A 26,818-nucleotide genomic window follows, 5' to 3' on the forward strand; every position below is an offset into this window, starting at 1 on the left:
CATTCTAACAGTAAAAATAGAACTGTGCCATATTGTGAATCAAAGTAGGAGGAGGACTTTGGAGAGTTTTCACATTCTGGTTGTCTTGTTTTCCTAAAAATGTCCTCTTCCTAGAGGACATCCCGAGCTAAGATTCCAGCATCACATTTGGAAACAGTGAGTTCCAGGCAGTGTTCCCTGAATCAGAATTTGCTCAGTAGTCCTGAACCGAGATACTGCAGCGATCCGTCGCTCCCCGCGTGCAGATGCCCCGGGGCCTGCCCGCGCCGCCTCCTGCCCCGCGCCTCGCCTCCAGCCACCCTGGGCCCTTGAGCAAGGCTGACTGGCTTCTGCGCGGAGCCTCTGCGTCTGCCCCCACGTCGGCTGGGATTCTGCGTTCCTCCTTGTCCCCTGCCCAGCCGCCTCCTTCGGGACTGTCCTCACACGTCGCGTGTCAGGGAGGAGGAGGCCTCCCCTGAACACCTCGTGTACCTCCACGTTGTGCCTTTGTGTCTCTGGAGCCCCTTGTCACCGCTCGGACCCTGCGCACTTCCCATATTGTTTTTCTTGTCTTTCTCCCTCAGCCCCCCCATAAGCTGTTCTGGAAGGTGACAGGGTGGGAGCAGTTTGTCCCTAGCACCTGGAGCGCTGCCTGGTCCCCAAGAGGCGCCCGGTGAATGTTTGGGAAGCGAATGAAAAGTAGAAGAAGCAGAGTAGCTAGTCGTTGGAGAATTTGTCAGCAAAACTTTAGAACTCGATCATCGTTGTAGAAGGATGATGATTGAGGCTGTTTTAGTAGTATTTTTGGTATACTGAAAAATAATTATTTTATGTGAAAATCATTGGATGGTAGCTCTCTAAAGCAATTCATCTTGCTTTTTATCCGAAGTGAAGAGGAGCGAGGACATTAAACTCAGTTATAAAGAGGCGGGGAATGTAAAAGAGAAATGTTGTACTTTTTTGATCCTCTGTGTTTGGCAAAATATTCAAATACTCACTGGCCTCAGAAAATGCTTCGTAGACATGTGTGCTAGAGCCCTCTGTTCAGACGTCTGCATGCGACTAATGAAAACGTGTTTCATCCTCTTTCTTTAGGTCGCCACAGCCAATCTCGCCTGGGCTTCCGTAGCAATACATCAGGTGCAGGTGTGCCTTCGGGGTGTTCTTAGGGCCGCCCTTAAACAGAAAAGAGTCACAGCCACTGGGGCACAGGGTGGGGGGTTAATAAACGACCCTCACATGTTATTTTTGGATATTAGGTATTTTGTTATTTCTAAAATTTTGTGTCTATTCACTTGTATTTACTTATTCCCTGCCTTAAATATCTTGCCATTGTTTTTTTTATATTTATATGTAATTATTAATCATCTGTGCCGTAAATGGCATATGTCCCACGATGGCTTTTGTTTTCCACTGAAAACAAAGGAGTGGTCTCCCACTGGCCATAGCATTGATAGTACATTTTTTATGATTCTGTTTCCTAAACCTTTAAACTAAAGGGTATGTGAAAAACATTCTTGTCAAGTTTAAAATACCTGGCTCTCTTGAAAATACGATGTAATTTAAAAGGTCACAAACTTTTTATCAAGTTTCCTGGCAACTAGACCTCAAGGGTCCGGGGCACAGGAGCTTTGTATCCTCCGGTTCTTGTCACTGCTGTTTTGTTTCCCGCTTCAGCACGCCCGGGCGTGTGGTGGGAGCAGATCACGTGCCCAGTTGCGGGGTGGTAGTGTGAGGACCAAGGACCGTGCAGAGCCGACTGTGTGTGGTCCACGTGCAGTCTGTGCCCAAGTGTCGCTTCTGCACGGGGGAGTGGTTTAAAGAGCACGGCTGGAGGCAGACCGTCCGGGTCTGGACCCTGGCCCCTCACTTAGTAACTCCGGAGCGGGCACGGCTCCGAGCTTCCGTGTGCCTCCGTTAGAAGAGCGGGTCCCCGATCGCTGCGGGGCAGTGATTCAATGAGACGGTGACTCAGAGCACAGAGAGCAGAGCTTAGCGCATGTCAGCAGAAGTATGACGTGTCACTAATAGCCTTACTGCTTCATAGGCAGGGATTGTGTTACGTCTTTTGAAATAAAATAAGGTAAATAGTATGCAGGAATTGCTATTTTAAATAAGCAGAAATCTCTTAGGATTAATAGGCATTATTTTCTATGGTCGGCAGGTATGCAGAGGCCTTGCTAAACAGACGGAACTGAATGACTTCCTACTTGATGTGTCCAAGTAAGTGTTCGTTTCTAGGGTTGCAGAAGGTCTTGCTCAGGGGCTCACGCTAACTGCAGGTTCGGACAAGGACAGACCACTACTGTCCACTGCCATCAGGAAGTGGTCTGGTAGGAGAGATTCACATTTCAGGTTCACGTTTCAGACCATAAAGTTACATTCTCATCCGTGTTCACTTTACAAGTGAAGGACTGCCGGATGTGTATGTGATAATGTTAATTTGCAATTTGGTGTATATTTTCTAAATCGAGTCACTAGAGAATGTTAAAGACACTAAGTATTTCTATTTTTGTATGAGAATACCGAGAGCCGTAGAAGAGGAGGAAATGTTCTAGTTTATTACTTTCCAAAAAGTCCTCTCTGGCATTATCTACAATGTCAGTGAAGTAAACCGTATTATCAGAATTATTATTTTAATTTTCCCATGTATGGAAGCTCAGATATCGTTTTAGAGAAAATGTTCCATTTCCCTGAAATCTGACCTAGAAAAACCTCCTTGGGCTGGTGGTGAAAGCACTTCCAGATGTTTATTACGTTCGAGGTTCATAACTGGTTTTGCCTGCTACAAGGAAGTGTCCACAGATGTGACCCATCTACTGAATTGGTGAAATCTAGAATAATGCCGCAGGATGTGGGCACTTCAAGGTCACGTCTTCTGGCAAGTTAAAAGAGGAAATACATACCTGTTCTTCCACCAGCAGCAGCACTGACCGTATTCTCTCTCATAGATCACTTTGGCAGTGCTTATAACTTACCATTCGCAAGCGTTCTACTCCCATCCCTAGTTAGCCTGGAGTTGCTGCTTTGTGCTGCATGTATTTCTTGAAATATGAAATGAGAGAAGCCTGGGAGTGAGAATGCTCTCATTTGACCCCGCACGCCAGCTATGTCCCTGAGGGAGAATTGCACCGTGTCTCTGGGACACGGGATGCTGTTACGTCGGAGCACAGAGAGAGGGAAGCTGTGCGCCTTCCTTTGCTAAGGTCTCTGACAGTCTTGCGAGTCCTCACGGTCCGGCTGGTCCCCGTAAGCCCCCCCAGGGGACAGCCACCCTTTGCCATCTTCCTTGTAGTGCGTTCCTCAGTGCACAGATGAAGCGAAGTCGTGCTGGCCCCAGGCTGAAGAAAAAGTGTTGTCTTCTCAACCAAAGGCATTGCTTATCGCTATTAAGTTGTCTGAATTCTGAGTACCTTGCTAACTTCACAGGAAACTCAAGTGAAAGCAATACCTTGCCAATAGGTCCCAAATTAACACAGTCCCTGAAATACATACTTAATGATTCATCTGCTTATCAGGTTGACGTTTTGATGTAGGTGCCATGTATCTCCAAAAAATTTACTTGCTATTTATAATAATGAATATATCATTTACTTGTGCACAGTCAATGGGCTATTAACATTTCTTGTATCCTGATGTTTCTTCCCAAATGAATTCCATTGCTTTCTCAGTACAGTTACACTAACATTTTAACATTCCAGTTTTTCAGTGATAATTTACATTTTGACTATATTAATAAGATTTGGCAAATTTAAATTTTTTTTCAGATATTCATGAAAATATTAAATATGGTGAGCCCAATTTTATCCCTTCATAGTTTTAGTTAAATACTACAGACATTCTCTCAAAATAGGTACTTACTAGTAAAGTAATGACTTAATTCATCCTCTGAAATTAGAGATCTTCATACCAAAGTTAATGATAAAGTTTCATTCATCTCTCTAAAGTAGTGTTATTGGTTGCTTCCGCAGTAGGACAGAAGTCAACATATATCTTTACATTTTTTGCTTAAATGTATGCAAAAATGGCAAATGTATTTATTTTCAGATGTTCTGTGTCATTTAGATTAATTACCAGTTTTATGTTCCTTTTTTCAGGACATATTTTGATAACATAGTCGCAATAGACTCTCTACTTGAACACATAATGGTAGGTTGCTTTTTATTTTGAAAATGATTGTATTTAACCCTTAGATTCGTGTCCTAACACGTGGTGGAATATTTTCAGGTATTAGATGTATACGCTGTGTTAAGTACGATGAGAAGAGGGTGCTTAGTGAGCGGAGGTGTTGCTCTGATTTATTTGTCACTTTTGATTAATTTTGGAGGCATCTTGAGTAACTTTTGGAAAAATATCTGAGTTTTTCATTATTCAGTGGTGAGCTATACTTTGAAAAGACATTTAGGTCCCTCTTCTACTCTGCGGAATACCTTTTACACACCAACTACACTAGGAACTCCCAACTGACTCTTCTTGATCTTCTTGATCTGTTTAGTTTTAATCTTAATTACTCCTGTCTGGCAGACTGATAGGCACTTGCAGCTGAAAGCCATTAAGAAGTAGACTTTTATCCATGTTTTCTTGTGTTGCTGCTCTGGTGCTCTGGCAAGACCCCATTAAAGAAGTGGCTTCCAGGCAGAGTGGCCTGTCCGCGCACACCACAGGGTCAGGCTTGCTGGGTACCGTGCTTGCCCTGTGTGTACTTTGATATGGGTTCTCATTCCTTCCCGTTTTCCTGGTCTTTTCTCAAAGGATTGCAACCCTTTGCAATAAGTTATAGGCGTATAGGCTTATCTCTGGGCTTCATGGTGTGCACTGATGTGTTTCTCTTGGATATCATGGCAGGTGAGTATGAAGTGTGATATGCTCTGTGTCTTGTGGAGACAAAGTTTATGAAGGGAATTAATAACATTAGGGGTTCTTTATTGCTCTCAGCCCATTCCTTATATAATTAGTTATATTGACGGTCTTATTTGGATGAAAAGCCTGCCTAATTGCAGAGTAAAAAATAATTTTCTTGCTTATGACAAAATTTAAAAAGTTTGTAAAGAAGTGGAAAATATTAAACTGTAAAAATACAAATATACGAGTTGACATGGTTTGACGAGGAGTATAGGAAACACTCGTTGACTAGGATTATCTTCTTAAAAACAGGTTTATTGAGATATAATTTACATACCACACTATTCATCCATTTAAAGTGTTCAATTCAGTGACTTTTAGTGTATTCAAAGATACGTGCAACCATCACCGGTCAATTAGGAACATTTGCGTTACCTCAAAGTGACGCTCCCTGTCATTTTGGCCGTCACCGACTCATGCCTCCTCCGCCCCACTCCCTCCACCCCCTGCCCCCCAGTCCTAAGCAACCACTGATCTACTTGCTTTTTCTGTGGATTTACCTAGTCTAGACATCTCACGTAAAAGAGGTGATGTGTGGCCTCTTGTGCCTGGCTTTTTGCACTTAGCACACTGTTATCGAAGTCCACTCGGGCCGTAACAAGTACCACGACTCTGTTCTTTTTTACGGCTGAGTCACACTGCATTGTACGGCTAGACTGACTACAGTTTTGTCCTTTCGCCGGCTGATGAACATGTGGATTGTTTCCACATTTCGGCTAATGTGAAAAGTGCTGCTTTGAACATCTGCATACATTTTTTTTTAATTATTTGAATACCTGTTTTCAGTTGTTTTGGTTAATACTTGGGAGGGGGATTGCTGGGTCCTGTGATAAGTGCGTGTTTTGTTTTTTGTGGAACTGCCGGACTGTCTCTGAGCGGTCGCACCATATTACTTCCCCTGGCAGTGCCCACGGGCTCTAGTTTCCCCACGTTCTCATCAGTGCTGGCTGCCATCCAGCTTTTCAACCTAATGCCAGTATTATCTAAAGATAGAAAAAAGGAAAGCCTTTGAGCAAAATATCAATGCAAAAGTCAAAAATATATAACAACAACAAATCCAGGAGTAAAGATTACATCAAGCTAAACAGCATTCACCCCAGGAATGCAAGAGTGCTTGAACAGTAAGTAATAAAGTAATATAATTCCTTATTCTAATTAAGTAAAGGAAGAAAAGTTACATCATTTTAATAATGACACACATAAATTTTATACTGCTCAACACCCAGTAACTGCACACTCGTAGCAAGTTAGGAAGAGAAGGGAGAGTTAAACGGTGTCTGCTGGCGACCTGCTGGCGACCTGCTGGCGACCTGCAACACGCGTGCCCAAAAGTTAGGTGGGAGCAGCGCACACGTTGAGGAACTTGTCCAGACAATCTGTGAGCTCCTCTCTGAGAGGTACCAGCGAGCTGTAGCAGCACGGAGAGGGCGTCCCCGCCCTGCTGTCCCAGATGGCTCCTGTGTAGTCTCTTGGTGTGTGGCAGACCTGTGTCTGGTCCTCAGCTGGAGGCTTCAGGACAAGTAAATAGGCCTTTTTCACAGGAAAACGAGGGGTGTGTTTCAGTCTGTGTCTGTGTGTGTTTGAGTCTGTGTCTACCCCTGGGGGTAGTAGCCTGCCGAGAATGGTCTTTCCGGTTGTGAAATCGTATAGGACCCAGGAATGCTAGCCAACCCACCACCTCCGCGGCCACCCGAGCCAGACCATCAGGGGGCATCCCCTGAGCAGACTCCACCCCCCCCCCCCAGCTTTAGCGAGGCTGAGGGAGAGCACTGGGCTGGGGAACGTCCTCCAGCTTTCCCACGGCCACAGGAGAGTGCGGGGCCGGAGCGCTGCCCACCGGCACTCGCAAGGTCCAGGGCAAGTGCAAAAATGACACCCACCCGCGCTTGGATGTCCCAGAAGGCTCCTGCTCATCTGGCAGACACTGCAAAATTAGTGAATGATTCTCCTTCGCATACATTCTAGGAGCTTCTCAAACTGCTGCTTTTGCGCTGGTCCCGAGGCAAGTTAAGTCTGCATACCCGCCCTGTGGGTCTACTGGGTGCGAGCCCTGTCGGTGTTCAAAGCCAGGTGTTGTAGGGGCTTAGATATGCGTATAGATATTGTAATGTATTGATTTATTCCTAGGTTGAATTTGCTGAAAGTTTTTATTTATAAGTTTTCTTCTGTTTCCAAGGTAAATCGGTTTGTGATTTTCTTTTTTTATAGCGCATCAATTTCCAGTATCAGTGCGTGGCAGGTTTTCTAAAAGTAACTGAAAAAGTCTTGTTCTTTCTGAACGTAGAATACTGTAAACTGGATGAGAATTTATTTGTTGAAGATTCTTACATAACTCATTCTTGAAATCACTTGGGCCTGAGGCCTTTTTTGGGGATCATTCTTTGACAATTATACAGTTGTCTTCATGATTCTGTTCTGTTGAGATTTTTCGACTCCTTCTTGATTCATTTCCTTTTTCTAGAAAAATCGTCCATTCCATTCGGGTCTTTATAAATAGTAACATAAATTATGCCAAAGTATTAAGCAATTAACATGACCTAGGCACTAGGGATGCAAACCCCATCTTTCCTACTGTAATCTCTAAGAGTGTAGGATCATCGTTATTATTTAATGATTCGAGACGGCATGAGTTTGCCGAGTAGACGGGTGATTCTTCTGATCGCCAGCAATGCACTCCCATTTCAGTCTTCCTAACTCTGTCGTTCATCCGCCCCCAAACAGTTATTGAGGGCTCTTAGGTGATGGAGATCTTACATGTTCTAAACGAAGGGCTGGTAGATGTTTTTCTGTTAAGGATCAAATAGTAAAGTCTTATGCTTCCCGGGCCATAGTCTGTTGCCGTCCCTCAACGGCCGTGTAGCCGCCTCAAACGATACGTAAAGGAATGAACATAGTGCCTTCCCAATAAAACTTCATGTATAAAAACAATGGACTCGATTTGGCAAATGGACTTAGTTGACCTCTGCTTTAGGCATTGTGCTGGGTTTTTGGAAGACTGTGGGGGAAACAAGCTGCAGTTTCTGCTGTCCCAGAACTCTCAGGATAGTGGAAAGAGACGAACTGCTAGTTCTTGTACTGATCATACCCAGCGCGCTTAGTCCCCGGCTTGGTCAGTATTCATTGAATGAGTACTGTTTGTCGAGACAAGTGAATACCCTGGGGATGAACCAGGGTACCTAACCTGTCTTGATTTCTTTTTATTCAATCTGTAGAGTAGTTTTACATGAGATTTTGTATTTTTCTCTGGCCACAAGGTGGCCCATGTCCTCTTGCAAAGACTTGGTGATGGCTGTTTTCTTCTGAGAATCAACTCTTTTTCTCTGGGGAATAACTTCATGTCGAAAACGCGGAGAGGTGAGGTTCCCAGAGAACTCTCAGTCGAGGTAAATGTGCTCACTGCGCCGCAGCTGCGGGCTCAGCCCGAGGGGACAGTGGGGTATTTGGGGCATTAAAGAAATAATTGTGGAAGGAAATTGATGAACAAGTGAATGACAAGATGAATATACAGTTCTCCAATTAGAAATGAAAAAGCCTACTCGTTATGGGAGCAGAGGCCATGAAAACAGCTGGTGCGAGTTCACATACCCAGTCTGCCCTTACCAGCATGTGACATGGACGAGTCTAGTTACCTCTCTGCCTCGGTTATCCTAACGTGTAAAGTGGAAATAAAAATATTATGATTGTGGGGATTAAGTGAAGGAAGACACCTAAAGGGTGTGACAGTGTCGGCACAGAGTAAACACTTCATAATTGTTACACATGATTTAGTGCAGCAGGGAAAATGCCACAGACGTGAACGTGAACCTCATTAGAAGTTGTATTTCATATTGTATTTGACAACTGCTGCGTCACAAATGCCAGCCAGTCAACAGGGACGCCGGCCTCAGAGCTGACAGAGGCTGGCACCAGGCGTGAGGGTAGAGCCCCAGAGCTTCTGGAAGGGAGGGGCCGCGGTGTAGCAGGGCTCGGAGGGAGTGAGGCCAGCAGCTGCTTTCCAGCTCACAGGAAAGTTCTGTAGTGTTTGCACACCCAGCCCACGGCACGCGCGCAAGCAGCTGTTCATTTATTCACGCTGGCATCCTCCAGCGTCCGCACGCGAATAGGGACAGACAGCGTGTACCTGTATTTATTGAGTTAGAGTGCTAATTTTCCACAAAGTATAGATCAGCTGAGATTTATATTTATATAAATTATATTTATATATAATTATATTATATTTATATATAATTTATATATATTTATATTTATGTTTAAAGTTTGCCTTTAAACTCCGAATTTCTCATTGGCTTACTCCTGTTTTATTGTTTGTCTTTAGATATATGCAAAAAATCTGGTGAATGCAGACCGCTGTGCACTTTTCCAGGTAGACCATAAGAACAAGGAGTTATATTCAGACCTTTTTGATATTGGAGAGGAAAAGGAAGGAAAACCCATCTTCAAGAAGACCAAAGAGATAAGGTACAGCAGGAAGTAGAGTGTCCATGCGCGGTCACTGCAGCTGTGCGGGTGTCCCGTTACCCACTCTTCTGTGCCTATCCACAGGTGTGCTGACAGTACTTGTCATACTGTGATATCATTCCCACCAGGACCCGCCTCCTGAAGGTAGTACTTCTGGGAATGACATTGCAGTGCCAGCGAAACCGCGCCTAGGAAGCTTTAGCGTCACTCCTGGAAATGCCGTCTTCCGGAGGCGGTCCTTTTGGAAATCATGTTGGAAAAACTTACTAGTGCTCCCAGGTAGGTAAAGGTTCATCCCACCTGGAGTCTGCAGGGTTTTCCTGTATCTTGGAACAGGGCATACTTAAAAACCAGTGCCCCATCCTTCGCATACTACGGGGCTGTCTCCAAGTCCAGACCACAGTGGAAATTGACCCGGTGTAGTTAATGACTTAAAACACATTATTCTATAACTGACCAGTTGGCTTAATCGGTCACCCAGCACACTTCTGTTGCATCGAGATACTAAAGCCTTCTTTGTTGTTTAAATGGCAGTTTCTGTCACGTAAATGAGCAGAGTGACATTTAACGGGTAGAGGCTTGCTTGCTCAATCTTTTGTCACAAATCGGAACATCTACAAGGAGCACTGCCGCCAGACTTTTAAGAATCAAGCTTAACATTCCAAACTTGGCCTTTATTTTAGACATTTGCACCCCTTTTGCTTATGTATCTTGCTTAACTATTTCCACATCATAATACAAAGTTGGTAGTGACAACACTGTAGCAAAACACTATTCCTTATTAATTATGCATTGCTATTCGCTGGCCTGTCACATACAAGAGCCACGCAGGTGTGCAAGAACAGGAGCGAGAACGGGTCCCAAACCAGTCCTCCGCACTGCCTGCCGCGGAGCACTCCCCATTCCGGGCCCTACGGGGACGGATCCTGTACTCCACACTCACGGAACTCGGAAGTAGAGCCACTATTCAGAATTTTTATTTTTACTTGTTTTATTTTTGATTTCTGTGTTTCTTAGACCTTAGTCAATCAGTCTGGTCAGGTCATTTCTCTTGTGGAAGGTTCAGGTGTTCCTTGCCAAGGCTGATAACGATCTCATCTCGGAGACAATAACTTGAAGTTTGTGTTGACAAGCGTGGGAGAACCAGGGGGCTCTGCTGGGCTGCCGCGCTCTCAGTTGGCCAGTTCATGCCAGCCGTTGCTGGAAGGGCCTGCCTCTTAGCGATCTGACCGGAGATAGCAGACCAGGGAAGCCAAGCCTAAATCAGGAAATGCATTCTGACACTCTCTGCCTACAGCAGTCTAATTTGTTCTTGGCGTGTTGTTCAAACCACAGGAAAATCAGGACAAAGCAAGCTTGCTTTTTACACAATGTTGGGCTCACTTTTTGCCATTTTAAGAAAGTCAATTCTCTTTTGTGTCAACTGTCTTTTGTTTTTTTTATTTTTTCTTCCTTAAGTTTGAGCTTTATTTCAATAATAGTTATTTCCTATAATATTGAAAATGTGATATTATGGAAATTATTTTTAAGCTATTGAAATCTGTAGATTTTGTGGGCTATAGAGCTCTTAACTAATTTCGAAATGAGTGCATGTACTATGGTGATATTGTAATTGGAAAAGTATTCACAAAATAAGAATGTATTTATAAAAGAAAGTGCTGATATTAGATATCTAAACATAATTAAATGTGATCAAATAATGCTTGTATTTTGATTGTTTTTAAATTTAACAAATTAGAGAAGCAAAGATACTAGGAGTTTTAAATTGTGTTATTTTTGTATAGTGCTTGTGTTACAAAAGCCTTAAGGTCCCAGTACTGCATAATATCTCAAATCAGACATAACATCTAAGTTTGGTTATATGTATGGTAGAAAATACACTGGTGTAGACCCGTATTCTTGCTTTAACGGTGCCTTTAACTTTTTAGGAATGTTGGCAGGTTACTGAACCCTTATGGATTTCTGTTCACACAGTGAGAATTAATTAAGAAAATTTATGTTGAGGGAGTCTGTCTGGCTTAGTCACTAGAACATGGGACTCTTGATCTCTGGGTCATGAGTTCAAGCCCCACGGTGGGCATGCATAAATTAATTAAGTAATTTAAAGAAAATTTATGTTGAAGCATCTTGTAAATTATAAGGTACTTTGCAAATATAAAAGATTATTATTGGTCAGTAGAAGAGTGTTATTTAATTTCTCAGTTTCAGTTTATGATCAAGTATAACCTAATATATTGTGGATTATATCTTTTTAAATAAGCTTCTGGAGTGATTACCGTGCAGTGTTTCTCTGCTGAATTTCCTTTACATTTATATAAGAGGATTTTGAATATGTACATGCAAAATTAATGCAAGCATTTAAAACAAAAGAATGCTTTTTTCGTAATATATTTAGTGGTAGTGAAACATTTCAAGTTATTTCACAACATCTGTATTTTAATCGGCATGTCCCTCTCTTATCTATCTGCAGATTTTCAATTGAGAAAGGGATTGCCGGTCAGGTAGCAAGAACAGGGGAAGTCCTGAACATTCCAGATGCCTATGCAGACCCACGCTTCAACAGGTAAGAAATCGATTACGCCCCGTCAGCCTCTCCTTCTGTCCATCTGCTGCAGCCTCTGTGCTCCCCACGTATCAGTGCGATTGGCGTCTTACCCCGGGCGCCCTGTTAACACTTTCTTTGAACCAACTCTGTTATCAGTACTCAGTGTTTCCAGATTCTTACAAAATGACAGACTCTAAACCATTAATGAGATCCAGCTATAAGACATTAAAATGTCACAAAACCATTTATACAAAAAGAGTTTAAGTTTGCAAGGCTGTGTTTTTATTATAGTGTTAGTCATTCTGTCCTGGGCACGGTCTCCGTCGGGCCCTACCCCGCAGGCAGTCACAGCGGCTGGGGGAGGTGCCTCCTAGCGAGTTCCAGCTCCGTCCCTCCTTAGCTCTAGAGCGACCTGGACTGAGTTACGTAATCTCGCAGAGCTTCTGTCTCCTCGTCTTCAAGATGGTACAGAAATGCCCGTTGTATAGGGTGCTCTCTGTTTCGTTTTGTTTTGTTGGTTTTGGTAAGATTAGAGAAAATACTCATAAGAGATCTGGCAACTTCGCCTAGTACAAAGTAGGATCTCCGTAAATTGCTGCTTTTACTGGGTATTATTAAAATTGGATATTAGATGGCATATAAAGATTTTCTGTTTTGTTTTGAGCTTCTTTGGAGAACTAGCAACCAAATTATGTAATCTGATTTTTATAAATCTCAAAATTACAATTTTGTCTGAAGACTAATGCTGTGACTGGTAGGGAGTAGCAGTTCAGATACTTTGACAGTAGAGTTCTGTTAATTCAGTCATTCAGTTTACTTTAAAAGGTGATTAAATAGCATAAACAATAAGTATTTTCAGAAATTTGATCAGTGTCATATGTGCAACTTGTATGTAAACACGGTTAAACAGCCCCGTTTTCCCCCAAAAAACCAAATGTGTTATTTTAGGGTTTAAATACTGAAAATATTTATATATCCTTATTTAAAACTGTTATGTAAAAATTTTATGGGTCAATTTTTAAGAACGTGAAAAGGTAAGCAACAGATGGTGAGAAAATATTTGCGAAACGTGGATCTGACAAAATACTTGCATCCAGAGGATGTAAACAGCTCTTTGCACATAATAAGGTAACCTAATTTAATAAATAGGACCCAGAATTTTAACAGACATTTCATAGAAGATGGTGCATGAATAGCCATTAAACACACGAGCAGATATTTGATGTGGGGGAAGCAGAAATATGACATGAGACCTCAGTACACAACAATTTGAATGGATACAGTTTGAGAAAGTAGCCTTAGCCAGGTGCTGAGTGGCTCAGGGTCATGGGATCGAGCCTCACATCAGGCTTCGCTCTGAGTGTTGCATCTGCTTGGGATTCTCTCTCTCTCTCCCCCTGCCAATTCCCACCCCCCCAATAGATAAATATATCTTAAAAAATCTAAAAGTGGCATCAGCAGGTGTTGGCAAGGATGTGGAGACACGTGGGCTCACACTCTGGTGACGGGAGTGTGTCATGGTACACCCGCTTTGGAAAACGGCTGCACAGTTTCTTGCAGAGTTAGTGTATGCTTACTGTGCGCAGTCAGCCTCACATGTGGGTCTCAAGAAAAACAACATCTGTCCACATAACACTTTGTATGCAGATCTCCAAAACATCACTATTCACAGCTGCCAAAAAACTGGCTATTAACAAAGCAGTACCCTCCACGCACTGGTGGGTTGGTAAATGAAATGTGGTCAGCCCGTGCCCCAGAGTAGCCCTGCATGGGGGAGAAGGCTGAGCCACAGACGCCCGCCACCGGATCCATGCATCTCAGAGCAGTTCAAGGAGCACGAATGACAGCATCTCACTCACTGCCCTCAGGTACATGGTTGTGTCTGTGGAACTGAGTCTTGTTTGCCAAAAATATTTTCTCTAAACCAGGAGTCAGCAAAATGTTCTATTAAGGATCAGATAGTAAGTATTTGGGGCCATAACATCTCTCTCTCTTTTTTTTTTTAAGATTTTATTTATTTATTTGACAGACAGAGATCACAAGTAGGCAGAGAGGCAGGCGGAGAGAGAGAGAGAGAGAAGCAGGCTCCCCGCTGAGCAAAGAGCCCGATGCGGGGCTTGATCCCAGGACCCTGAGGTCATGACCTGAGCCGAAGGCAGAGTCTTTAACCCACTGAGCCACCCAGGTGCCCGGGGGCCATAACATCTCTTGTCACAAGTCCTCAGCTGTCGTAGGCTGGCAGCACAGTCCGTTCAAGGATGGCGGCCGTGTATTCCATTTGGACCGTTCACAGAACAGGAACAGTGTGTCGTGTGCTGACCCTGCTCTAAGTTCTGCAAGTTGCAGCTCTCATAACATAGGACCAGGTTCGAAGGAACATGTGACTTTACCAAGTTTATCATATCCATCCTGTACATCCGATGTGTGTTTTCTTAACAATGCCACGCGGACATGAAACTGAACGTAAGCTGAAAGTCTCCGAGAGACTGTTCTGGAAAACTCTTGAAAACAAAAGAACAAATGGATTAGAATATTTTTGAAGAGATTTTAACAAAACACTTTCAAATGTCACATAGTCCTTGAACTTAGACGCTCGGCAGCCCCATTACGATTATTTGTAATAGAAGCGTGTAAACTGCGAAACCGAGTTGAGATTTATGGCAGAATGTGCAGCTTATTCTCTCCTGTGCTTGTGTGCTGCCGCGTGGCCTTGCCCGTGGCACAGGGAAGTGGACTTGTACACGGGGTACACGACCCGGAATATCCTGTGCATGCCCATCGTGAGCCGAGGCAGCGTGATCGGCGTGGTGCAGATGGTGAACAAGATCAGCGGCAGTGCCTTCTCGAAAACAGACGAGAACAACTTCAAGATGTTCGCCGTCTTCTGTGCTTTAGCCTTACACTGTGCCAATGTGAGTGATGCTTCCTTAAAGGGCTTTTCAAATACTCAGTATCAGCGTTAAATCAAGTAGGGGAAAGGATCGGGCTTTGTTTTGCTGTCTTGTTTGGTTTTCTCAGTATTTCCTTCATACGTGAGAAATGGTGATTCCTGGTTCCACATATAGTAAGAGATGTCTTAAAATGCTTGGGGGAGAAAAGTCCAATATTTTAGCATTTGTTTCAAGGTGTGAATCTTTTCTTTTAAAATGAGATTAATATAAAGCTAAATTGTTCAAGCAGAAGGTTTATGTCTCATGGTGTCTACTGAGGTGAGTATGGAAAATGGGACCTAAACCCTTATGTTTGTGGTACGTAGCCCGTTTGAGAGAATTGTAGGAAAGCGAGTGACGACTCCTGTACGAAGACCGCTGGGGCCGCGCTCTAGGAGTCCGCTCACCTGACCCTCACGGCGCGTCTGTCCTGGTCCCTGCGTCCTCTGTGAAGGTCCACTTGTCTTACAGGATCTCACTTTAAAACAGTGCGTGAAACATCAGTGTTCTGTATACGCTAGTACCCTTCACTGATACTAACTGATATTTTTTAAATAGTCAGGGATAATTTTATTCACTTTTTTTTTTTTTTTTAAGCTAAACCAACCTAAATGGGAGTTAACACCTTACTAGTGTAGAAGAATGGCCTTTTTGGAAATAGAACCTCAAGTTCCACAGGAGCAGCCACACAGCTAATGGAAGCAGCTGAGGGATGATTAGGAACAAAAATGGCCAACAGGATGCGCTGGCGACTAGTGTGAAGGGTGGTAGCATGTACGGGTCGCACTTGGGCTGTTGCGGCTCTGGAAGCTCGCTGCTCCTCCCGCTGCGCCCCCACGCACCTCCCCGTCCCCCTGGGGCCCTTCCCTGCTGCTTGGTTCCTCTGAAACCCATGCGTGCAGTTGTCGGATGCGTTCTGCTTCAGACATTCTCTGTTCCTGTGTTTCTCCCCATAAATAAAAATATCGACAGCTTCCATGATTGTTTAGTTTGAAAGTTGCACAGAATGTAATTTCAAATATATCCTGAATATTGCTTTTCATCAATTTTTGAATGTGTCCAATGGAATCTACTGGAGCTGCTGAGAGCCAGTATAGTCCGTGTAAGACTACAACAGCGGGCTCTTGTGGCTGGAAATCACAGCGTCTTTGTTCCCTCTCTCTGAACGTGGATCTCTGTGATCCCACAAAGGTTTGATCTAATGTAATGTATTTTATTCTTTCTTATTAATTAAGATAATCTAAACCATGGATAATAAGTGTCAAAAATTAGTTTTGCCTCATGGTAGTATATTTTATGTTATTATTAGGATACAAGTGCTCAAAGCAACCATGTTAGGAAATTTTGATGAGTAATGATCAAAAACAAAAAATACAAATTATTGGATGTATTATATCCTAATGAGATATCTGTGGCTTAAAATAAAAAGCTAGTATACCCGTACATGCATTTTACCTACTTTAGAATAAAACGAAGTTTAGTGTAAGTTTTTACACCGTCTGTTTTGAAAGAACTTCAGAGAGAAAGCAAAGTTGTAAAAATAATGCAAAGATTCCCTTCGAGCCTGCCCACGCTCCCCGATCCGAAATGCGGCCCTTCTTAGGCCGATGCTGCTCCTCCCTGTGTCTCCTGGCCTCACCACAGCCGCCGTGGTCCTCTGAGCCGTCTGGGAGCAGGTTTTACACAAAAGCTCTCATAACCCGAGTCCTTTGGCTTGTGTTTTCTAGAGACAGGCCCGTCATCTTGCTCTCCGCTGCATAATTTAGGAGTCCAGAAGCTCACACTGGCTCTTCAGTACGTGAGGCTGCCCGAAGCGGCCCCGTAGACCGGGCGCTTAAAGAACAAAAGCTATTTTGCTGAAGTCCAGGATGGCCGTGGGTTCGGTTTCTTCTGAGGCCTCTCCCCTCGGTCTGTGGATGGTTTTCCTCTGTGCCCCCGTGTCGTCGTACGGTCTTCCCTGTGTGTGTGTGTGTGTCCTCACCCCCCTCCTTGTAAGGACGCTTGTCATACTGATGCACGCCCACCCTGCTGACCTCATTTTACCTTGATTCCTTCCTTCAAGGCCCTGTGTCCAAATGTGTCACATTCTGAGGTACTGGGGCTTCAAGGTCTCAACATAAAGTTTGGGGGAACATCGCTCAGCCGAACGGCACCAGGAACCGTTAGCTAAACTGTGAAGTTCTTTAGTGTCCTTTAATCTGGAACCATTCCTTACTCCTTGCCTTGTATGACCTGAGTATTTCTGAAGCGCATAGGCCAGTTATTTTATAGAACGCTTCTTAATTCGGACTTGTCTGGTACTTCCGCATGATGACATTAGGTTGTAATTGTGACAGGAATATGGCGGAATAATGTGTTCCCGTCGAGTCCCGTTAGCAGGCACACACATTCTTTCACTGGTGATGTTGGCTTCATCACTTGGTTAAGGCGGTGTCTGCCAGGTTTCTCCTCTGAAACGCTTTCCCTCCTTTTCTCAGTATTTGGAAGAGAGTTTCCCATAAGCCTCTGCCAGCATTCTCTGATCTCTTCCCCGGACATGTATCCTATCACACCCCGTCCAACTCCTCTGGCTGTCTCCCTTCCATCTTCGAAACTTTGCTCTTTGACACTGAGGAATTGGATTCCCACTATTCAGCAACAGTGTTATTCCTACTCACTGAGGAATTTTTGAGGAAGTCCCTAAGAATTGCCTTCATTAATGAGTAAATAGCAGAAAGAATTTTGTTATAGCAATTTCTCTCAATTTAAACTCCACCTGAGCTAAGATGCCAAGAAGTACTGATAGCTCCGTCATCAAAGGTTATTTCCAGTGATCTGTCAGCTGAAGATTTATGTAGATTCACCACCATCGATATTTTATGAAAACTTCAGAATCTGCTATTAGACCTCATTAATACTGTATTTCATATTTTCCTATGTTTCAAGAGGTTTTGTGTTTAAGCAATTTGAGGAAGGGGTTATTTTAAAAAGGGAGGAGGAACAAAAGTCATTTTTTAGGTCAGAGTATGTGTGAAAGTTAAGGAGGTAGAAGTCGGTCCTCTTAAAATCTGCCTGGGTTTCGCTGTGTCTTTTGAAGAATGTGACACTGTCCGTGAACGTGAATGAACTCAGCCGTGTCGTTAGAGGAACTGTCTGCGAGGGCCCAGAGCTCTTCTAACCTGCTGGGTGCTGCATCACAAAACCTGGATGCAAACATGATTAAATGTTTAGGCCAAACTAAACCCAAATTTAAACAAGAAAAATAAAATCCCTGGGAAGTCATGAATAAGTTAAGAGGAATTCTGTCTTTGCATTTGTAGCCTGGTCCAGGTTCAGGTGGGGAGTTGTGTGCCGGCTGGCCCACACGACTCCGCTACGGAGGTGGTTTGAAGGGCACTTCTGTTTCTATCATGCTCCCCACGCTTGTGCTGTGTGTGGCAAAGTACTTGGAATAGCTGCTGAATTCATATATTACTACACATCTCATCTTTCACAAAAAGATAAATATTCCAAGTGTGCCGGTCTTTTAGGATGACAAAGTACAGTCAATATTTCATTATTTGGAAGACAGATTCAAATAAACAGTATTTAATCTGACTCTGGCATCGCAAGTCACATTCACACTGAATAAGAAAACAGCTGCTTTTCCAAGTAAACGCATCCTGCGAAGAGAGCACGTGGGAAACAGATGTCTGCGAGTATTCTTGTCACCGTCGTATTGTCACGTGACTCCCACATACGCGTGTTCACAGGCTGTACAGAGACTCCGGACAGAGCACTTCGAAGCAGCTTTCCTGAGGTTTATAAGTACGCGGTGCACTGCGTGTGTCCCGAGTGTCCAGCGTGACAAGTGCCCGCACACACAGCCCAAGGAAACTGTCACTGCCACCAAGTCACGACACAGCTACTGTGTCACGTGTTTGTAGGTGCCCCTGGAAACCTTCCTCATGACCCTTCCCATCTTGACCCCCACACCCCCGTTTAGGGTAACCACTGATCTGCTTGTTACCATAGTAAATTACTTTGCATTTCTCTGGAGTTATTTTATATAAATGGAATCCTAAAATCAGAATTCCTTTTTGTCTTGGGTTCTTTCACTCAGCACAAGTATTTCGAGATTCGTTGATGGCATCGCGTGTATGCGTAGTTCATTCCTTTTTATTATTGAATATTCCGTTGAGTAGAGATATTGTGAGCTACTCAGCCACCTGGGGACGGACGTCTGAGTCATTTCTCGGTTTTGGCTGTTATAAATAAAGCTGCATGAGCATCTGTGCACAAGTGTTTGTAAGTGTGACTCTCGTTTCCTTTGAGTAAATGCCTAGACCTGGACTGGCTGGTCAGGTGTGAGGGGGTTGTTTAGAAGACTGCCAAACTGTTTTGCAAAGCAGCTGAGCCCCTGGTACATTCCCAGCACACCTGCGTGTGTTCTAGTCCCTCCGCATTTGCCATCTCTGTGTCTTCTTTGTAAAGTGTCTTCTCAAATTGCTCTTCTTTGTTTACAACTGTTTGTTTTCTTACTGAGTTTTAATAGTTCTTCATTTGTTCTAGACACAAGGTATTTATCAGATAAATTATTGCAAATATTTGTTCCCAGTGTTTGGCTTGGCTTGTTATTCTCTTAACAGTTTCTTTCTGAGAGCAGTTATTAATCTTGAGGAAGTCCAGTTGGGATTTTTTTTTCTATTTTATTTTATTTCTTTTTAGTGTTCCAAAATTCATTGTTTATGCACCACACCCAGTGCTCCATGCAATACATGCCCTCTAATAACCACCACCAGGCTCACCCGACCCCCCACCATCCTCCCCTCCAAAACCCTCAGATTGTTTCTCAGAGTCCACAGTCTCTCATGGTTCACCTCCCCTCCGATTTCCCCCAACTCCCTTCTCTCCAACTCCCCGTGTCCTCCATGCTATTTGTTATGCTCCACAAATAAGTGAAACCATATGATAATTGACTCTCTCTGCTTGACTTATTTCACTCAGCATCATCTCCTCCAGTCCCATCCATGTTGCTACAAAAGTTGGGCATTCGTCCTTTCTGATGGAGGCATCATACCCCATAGTGTATATGGACCACATCTTCCTGATCCATTCGTCTGTTGAAGGGCATCTCAGCTCTTTGCACAGTTTGGCGACTAGGGCCATTGCTGCTATGAACATTAGGGTACAGATGACCCTTCTGTTCACTACATCTCTATGGGCGAATACCCAGTAGTACAATTGCAGGGTTACAGGGTAGCTCTAGTTTTAATTCTTTTCATGATCATGCTGTTAGCATTGTATCAAAGATCTATTTGCCTAACCTAAGGTCACAACTATTTTCTCCTATGTTTTTTTATAGAAGTGTAGGTTTTACATTTAAGTCTGTGATCCATTTGAGTAAGTTTTTGCATATGGTTGAAGGCAAGGGGCATCTTGCATTTATTTATTTGCACGTGAGTGTCACTTGGTCCGGCACTGTTTGTCACACTTGCTGTCCTTTCTCCGCCCTCTTGCCTGTACACAGCTTGTTGAAAACCAGCTGTTGTTTAGGAACACAGTGTCCTCTTGACATATGTGCTCCTTTGTCATTTGAAATAATCCTTCGTAATCCCTGGTAATAGTCTTTGCTCTGGAGTCTACTTTCTCTGGGATTAAGCCAGCCACTCGGGCTTTCTTTTGACTGGTGTTAAGTGGTGTGTCCTTTCCATCATTTTACCTTATTTAGGTCTTTAATTTTTTTTTTTTTTTAAAGATTTTATTTATTTATTTGACAGACAGAGATCACAAGTAGGCAGAGAGGCGGGCAGAGAGAGAGAGAGAAGGAAGCAGGCTCCCCGCTGAGCAGAGAGCCCGATGCGGGACTCGATCCGAGGAGCCTGAGATCATGACCTGAGCTGAAGGCAGTGGCTTAACCCACGGAGCCACCCAGGCGCCCCGGGTCTTTAATTGTTTTTAATTTGTTTATTTTTTCCCACCATAGCACATACCTCCCCCACGCCCATCCCCCGGCCTCCCCTCCCTCCCCTCCCTCCCCTCCCCCTTCTCTTCAGCAACCCTCAGTTTGTTTCCTGAGATTGGAAATCTCTTACGGGCTGTCTCCCTCTCTGCATTCATCTCGTTTCATTTAGGATTCTCGTGAGCAGCATAAGCTGGGTCTTGCTTGTTTATCCCGTCAGGCAGCCTTTAACCAGGATGTCTCCACTGGCGCATCTTACGTTTAAGTACAAATCTGCCATCTTGTTTTCTGTTTGTCCCATTGTTCTGTATTCCCTTTTACCTCTTTCTTCCTCTAAAATGGAATGTTTTTTTTATGGCTTTACTTTATGAAACAGCTTTACCTTACTAAAGTCTTCCCCATGAAGAGTTTCATGAAGTCTCATTGGTTTTGGACCGGGTGGATGATGCCTAACTTGCTTGTCGGTTCTCAGGGGAAATGGAAAGTTATGTGAATTTAAGCCAGAAATGTTAGTGGCTACGGAACGACACTCTAAGTGTGATGCGTAAGAATAACCAGTCCTGTATTCCATTTGGATCCACATTCTTTTTGGCATGTCTTTCTCCGATAGTATAACTGAAAATCTCTAGGTATTGAAATAAATCAGACTGAACCCAGACCTTAACATCGCCATCTCACAGATTACAAAAGAAAAAACTTGACAGTTGATAACATACTTAATTAGTGCTTTAATTATAAAAATAGGTAATTGTCTAATGAGAATGAAAAGAATCTTGCTCAGTAATAAAATATTAAAGGTAAGTACTTTGTATTTCTATATTTTTCTATTTCTATTTTAATGCAAACAGTGGATCTGCACAGGGCACGTGCATGCGGGTAACTGCTAAAGGACTGTTCATTTACTGGGCACGCCTCGCCCGGGTTCTTTACTGAGGAAGGACTTCATGGTCAAACGTTGTTGAGATTCCCTGGACTAAAGGACTTTGACATCACCAAGAACTAAGATAAATACTTTTAAAAAGAGACGTAGGAAAAAAATGTTAATTTTCTCCATGGGTTTGGGCTGCAGGAACAGAACACCAAGACCGTGTGGTCTAGAAGCAGCAGACCCTGACTTCTCACGGTTCCAGGGGCTGGGGGTCTAAGCGGGAGGGGCCAGTGGACAGATACAAGGAACCTCGCCTTCCAGAGACGGTTGTCCCGATGCGGAAGTGATCCGTCTTTCAAAAGGGAGATGCCCCGTTTGTTTTTATCTTCCGCGTTTTGTAACTTCAGCGGCCCATGTGGGCGTCGTCAGGGTACATGGAAGCGCAGAGTCAGGAGAGTTAGTGGGTAACAGCAGTGGTCTCAGCTCTAGGGCTGATGCCTAGTGACAGAACTACTTGAAACACTCAGCTCATTTCGTCTTACCTTTTGTTCGGCTCTGCCTTGCAGATGTACCACCGAATCCGCCATTCCGAGTGCATTTACCGGGTGACGATGGAGAAGCTGTCCTACCACAGCATCTGCACGGCCGAGGAGTGGCAGGACCTCATGCGCTTCAGCCTCCCCGTGCGCCTCTGCAAGGAGATCGAACTGTGAGCGCCCCGTCCTGTCTCTTTCTCCGCCGGCAGGTTCCTCAGTTGGTCGGGCCTGGGGCGACATGGGCGCAGAAGGAGCCCCGCAAGCCCCGTGTCGCCTGTGCGGTGCCGGGGTGGCCATGGTCCCTTCGCAGGGGACGCCACATGTCCTGAGAGAGCGTGGACGTGAGGGCCACATCTCTTCGTCACTAGAAACAACCTCAACCCCGTTTTGAGATGCGTTAAATGTTAGTTTTCCTTGCTCTCCGCTGTCTCCTTTACACCGTCTGTATGGCGCTGCGGAAGGTGGCATCTGAAGGTTTTCATTTCCGTGTAATTGTTAAGTCGACGGACTGGATTTTAGAATTCAGTAATAGTGAGCGCAGCTTTCCCACTTTGTTTCCTAACCCCGTGCTCGTGTACGTGAGCTCCTGGCAGCAGGACCCGTGACGGTTTGCGTGTTCATCCTCAGTGCAGGCCTGCACTATCGAACTCCACACCGAAGATCTGCAGGGATAGGCCAGAGCGGATATTTGCCTTAGGATCGGAAATATTAATTAGCCAGGAGGCGGCCAGACTGCGGCCACTCTAATGCTGGAGGAGCCCACAGGAGCAAACCAAAGTCTGAGCCTGAAATGCCCCACGGTTATGTGACAGACGCACTGGGGACGCGCGGTGGGACAGCCAGCTGGCCTGGCAGCCGCAGTGGGTCGGGGATGGCCCGTCTTGGCTCTGTGCGCACAGGTCGCTTCTGGCTCCTTCCGCAGAGCGCTCCTGAACACTAACGGTTTGGCACTGCCCTATTCGAGAGGATTATTGCTCAGTTAAACTCTTAAGAGTTTTTATTCACTTCAGCTTATCTTTGAATGGTTTATATATAGTATGTATTTTGATATAATAAGAAATATATATTTTTGGTCTTTGTAGCTCGTTTCTGGCTCACAGCTCCTAAAACCCTTGAATTTCCTTAGTGATTGGAATGAGAGAGATGTCTTCCTCATTCATCGTGAACCTCTTCCAACCACACTGGAGTTTAGGCTGTTGCAGGACTACTGGAGGATGGGGTCCGGCTGCCCAAGGAAGCAGCCGTGTGGTTTGGGGGCTGTAATTTTCAGCCACCCTCAGACCGCCCAGGAGGGGACAGGAACTGGGGAGTGAGTTAATCACCAGTTGCCAGTGATTTAATCAAATACTGCTATGCAGTGGAACCTCCAAAAACCCCCAAAGAGGGGGTTCGGAGAGCTTTTAGGCTGGCGAACACGTTGGGTGCTGGGAAAGCGGTGCCCCTGCAGAAGCGTGAAAGCTCCTCACCCCTTCTACCCACGTGGCTTGCCTTGTGTGTCTCTTCCATTTGCCTCTTGAGTTTTATCCTTAATGATAAACCAGCAAAGTCAGTCAAGGGTTTCCCTGAGTTCTGTGAGCCATTCCAGTGCATTCTAAACCCGAGCTGGGCTTGGTGGAAACCTCTGATTCATGGCGGGTGGGCAGAAGCGTGGGCGGCCAGGACGTGTGATTGACATCTAGAGCTGGAGCTGGGCGGGGGGGGGGGGGCAGTCTTGTGGGACTGAGCCCTTAACCTGGGTGGTCTGCACTGGCTGTGGGCAGTGTCAGGTGTAAATCAAATTGCAGTTGGTGTCTGCAGAGGGTTGGAGAATTGCTTGGTGTGGAAAACTCACACATTTGGTGTCAGAAGGATAACTAGGGGAACATGGTTTCTTTTACTATTATACCATTGTGTTTACTTGGGCTAAATGTTAGTAATTAAGTTAGCAAATGAAAAATAGGTAATAACATTGGATGTTTGTCTTTATGAAGTTTTTCCTTTGGACTTCTATAGGAGATAGAGTAATTTTTAACTCTAAAAAAATTCTTAAAAAATACCCCACCCCCCTCCCCTGGGTCTAGGAGTTGTGTAAAATGTGTAGGATTCATAATACAATTATTTTGTACTCTTTTATTGCTCTGATAACAACCACAACGTCATTTGTTACAGATTGTTTAATAGAAAGTTAAGCAATGGCTTAAATATTGGGCTAAGTTCCTAAGGGAATGTGTGGAATTTCCTCTTGGAAACATTTAAATACAACAAAGATGTGACTGAGAAGACAGGAAAAGGCTGGCTGAATTCCCAGTGTTTTTTGTTTTTTTGTTTTTTGGGGTTTTTTTGTCTTAATCGACAAAAAGTTAAATTACTTTATTTGTTCTTATGTTTATCCTGATTATGTTTGCTAATCAACCTCATGTTCTTTTCATTTCAGATTCCACTTTGACATTGGTCCTTTTGAAAACATGTGGCCTGGAATTTTTGTGTACATGGTCCATCGGTCCTGTGGGACATCCTGGTATGAACGACGTAAAAACTTCCGTCTGAAGCTGTTGAGTGACACGTCCTCTGCCTTCCCCTGCCTAAATGCCTTGTCACTTTCTTGGTTGATAATTATCTGAAAATATGCCATATATAAATAATTTTTTCAAAATCTCTAAATAAAAAAGGCTGAGATAGTTGGACAGATTGATGGTCTTCTTGGATCCCCTTTCCAGCCTGCCAAGCTCTTTGCCAGGGTGGCTGTCCTTGGCGACCAACCATGTGTCTGCCAGGTAACGGTAGAATCGTAGGTGGAAATTACCGTAGGCTGTGTGATGGGAAAAGGTAGGGATGGTCGCTCCACCGAATCACATACTGTGTGAATGTGAGTTTTGGAAAACATGCACTGAATTTAGCATCAGCTGTCAGCCTCCATAGGACAGGTGTGAAGGAGACAGGTCTCCTGATTCCACGCCGAGCGCACTACTAGGGACTGGACTGTGGCTGCCTTCCCCGTGGGTCCTTCCCCTCTCCTGCGGCCTGCCCGAGGGGCCTTTCAGGACTTTGCACGTACCCTTTTACAGCGTCAGCTCACATGCTAAAAATGCAAAGAATGATTTTCATTTTCTCTTCTCCACTCATTTAGTCATTAAGTGGTTATAGAGGCTCTTAGTTGCTCTGGAACCAAACTGTCGCTCCCTTGCTATTGAGTTCTGTGTCCTCTCTTAACCTCTGTCAGTCACTTTCATAAATTGCTCCTTTGTGAGGACGTGCACGGGTTAATAAACTCCAATCATTTCCTGAATATCCTTCGGGAGTTTGACCAGTTGGAACTCTTATAATGACATACCTTATATTTCAAGGACATGAAAATTTTCAGTGGGAAATAAAAAGGCTGTGTATCTTAGAAGTTTTTTTTAATGAACTCTCATCTCCTTAGTATTTTAAAGAACCCGGTTTTATATTGATGTATTTTTGTTTTAAGCAGCCTTAAATTCCTCAGGAGAGCTGCTGGGACCTCAGATGAGTAGAAATAAAACAGAGTAGCAATGTCACTATGCCCTGTGTCAGGATTTTGGTGTGGCCATTAGCCACACTCAGTAGTTTGAGTGTGCCGTGGTACCTCGGGTCCATTTTGAAAGGACAGTCACTCATCTGGGGAATTCTCATGGTCTCCAGACGGCAGCTCATGAATCTCGGTGTGCTTTTTGGAAAACATGAGCTCAAAACACCCTTGGACAGGGTGATAAAATGTTTGCTGAGCACGGTGGGGTGTGGGAAGTGCTTGAGGCGGGGACGATGCAGTGACTGCCAGGGAGCTGGTTCTGCTGTGTGCTCCCCGGGGGGCCTAGTGAGTGTGTCAGATCGGAGGCTCGGCAAGAGCCCCCCTTCCCAGCGGACGAGGAGACGGGGGTGGGGAGTGGGGCCCGGCGCACGCGTCCGGGTGGGCTCAGACGTATGTGTTGGGGCCAGAGTTCTAGCTACGACGTACTGACTCATTCCCAGTTTCTGTCATAACACTGTCTTCTCCACGCAGCTTTGAGCTTGAAAAGTTGTGTCGCTTTATTATGTCTGTGAAGAAGAACTACCGGCGGGTGCCGTACCACAACTGGAAGCACGCCGTCACCGTGGCACACTGCATGTACGCCATCCTGCAGAACAACCACGGGCTCTTCACCGACCTGGAGGTGCGTGCACACACACCTGCTCTTCCTGTTCCACGTGCCCGCGTGCACTTCCACACGCGCGTCCGCGCTCCGGCCCGGGGGGGTGCGTGACGTGGGATTCCACGGCAGGTCAGGAGCGCAGTGGGAGACACTTGTGAAGTTGCCGGGCCCGTGGGTTTGTCGTATTATCTGCACGAGAGATGTTGGTACAGAAATTCCCACTGAGGAAACACTAGTTTAATGGTCTCTCTTCCCGTTTTTGTCTTCTGGAAGTCTTCCTTAGGTAAACAAAGCCTGCCTTTCTCCTCGTGCTGTGCCCTGGGGAATGCAGGCGTATCCTGCTGAGTTGAGAACGCAGGACACTGAATCATTAAAGACGGTCGAGACATAAATGTGTATCTGATACCCTGTCCCACGAGAAAGTAGGCTCTGTGAGGCTTCCCTGACTTTCCTGGCTTGACATGCCCAGAGCTGGTAACGCTGAGCGACTGGCAGCCGCCTGGTCCTTCCGTGCGTCGCTGCCCAGCCCTGCCCTCGGTGACGCAACTGCCAG

At 44.7% G+C, this 26,818-nt stretch overlaps 1 protein-coding gene across 3 annotated transcripts in view; it reads left to right on the forward strand.

Moving 5' to 3' along the window:
• Nucleotides 1–26,818, forward strand: part of PDE10A (phosphodiesterase 10A) — a 231,585-nt gene that overhangs the window by 160,829 nt on the left and 43,938 nt on the right. For all 3 annotated transcript variants that reach the window (XM_004769572.3, XM_045080063.1, XM_004769573.3), the window contains 9 exons: nucleotides 1,075–1,125; nucleotides 2,144–2,202; nucleotides 4,077–4,128; nucleotides 9,197–9,339; nucleotides 11,810–11,902; nucleotides 14,610–14,796; nucleotides 22,169–22,311; nucleotides 24,552–24,635; nucleotides 26,136–26,286. In XM_004769572.3, the coding sequence (XP_004769629.2) occupies nucleotides 1,075–1,125; nucleotides 2,144–2,202; nucleotides 4,077–4,128; nucleotides 9,197–9,339; nucleotides 11,810–11,902; nucleotides 14,610–14,796; nucleotides 22,169–22,311; nucleotides 24,552–24,635; nucleotides 26,136–26,286 (963 nt within the window). The remainder of the gene's footprint in view (nucleotides 1–1,074; nucleotides 1,126–2,143; nucleotides 2,203–4,076; nucleotides 4,129–9,196; nucleotides 9,340–11,809; nucleotides 11,903–14,609; nucleotides 14,797–22,168; nucleotides 22,312–24,551; nucleotides 24,636–26,135; nucleotides 26,287–26,818) is intronic.

Source organism: Mustela putorius, unplaced genomic scaffold (genome assembly GCF_011764305.1).
Source record: "Mustela putorius furo isolate JIRA1106 unplaced genomic scaffold, ASM1176430v1.1 tig00000450_pilon_pilon_pilon, whole genome shotgun sequence".
Lineage (NCBI taxonomy): Eukaryota > Metazoa > Chordata > Mammalia > Carnivora > Mustelidae > Mustela > Mustela putorius.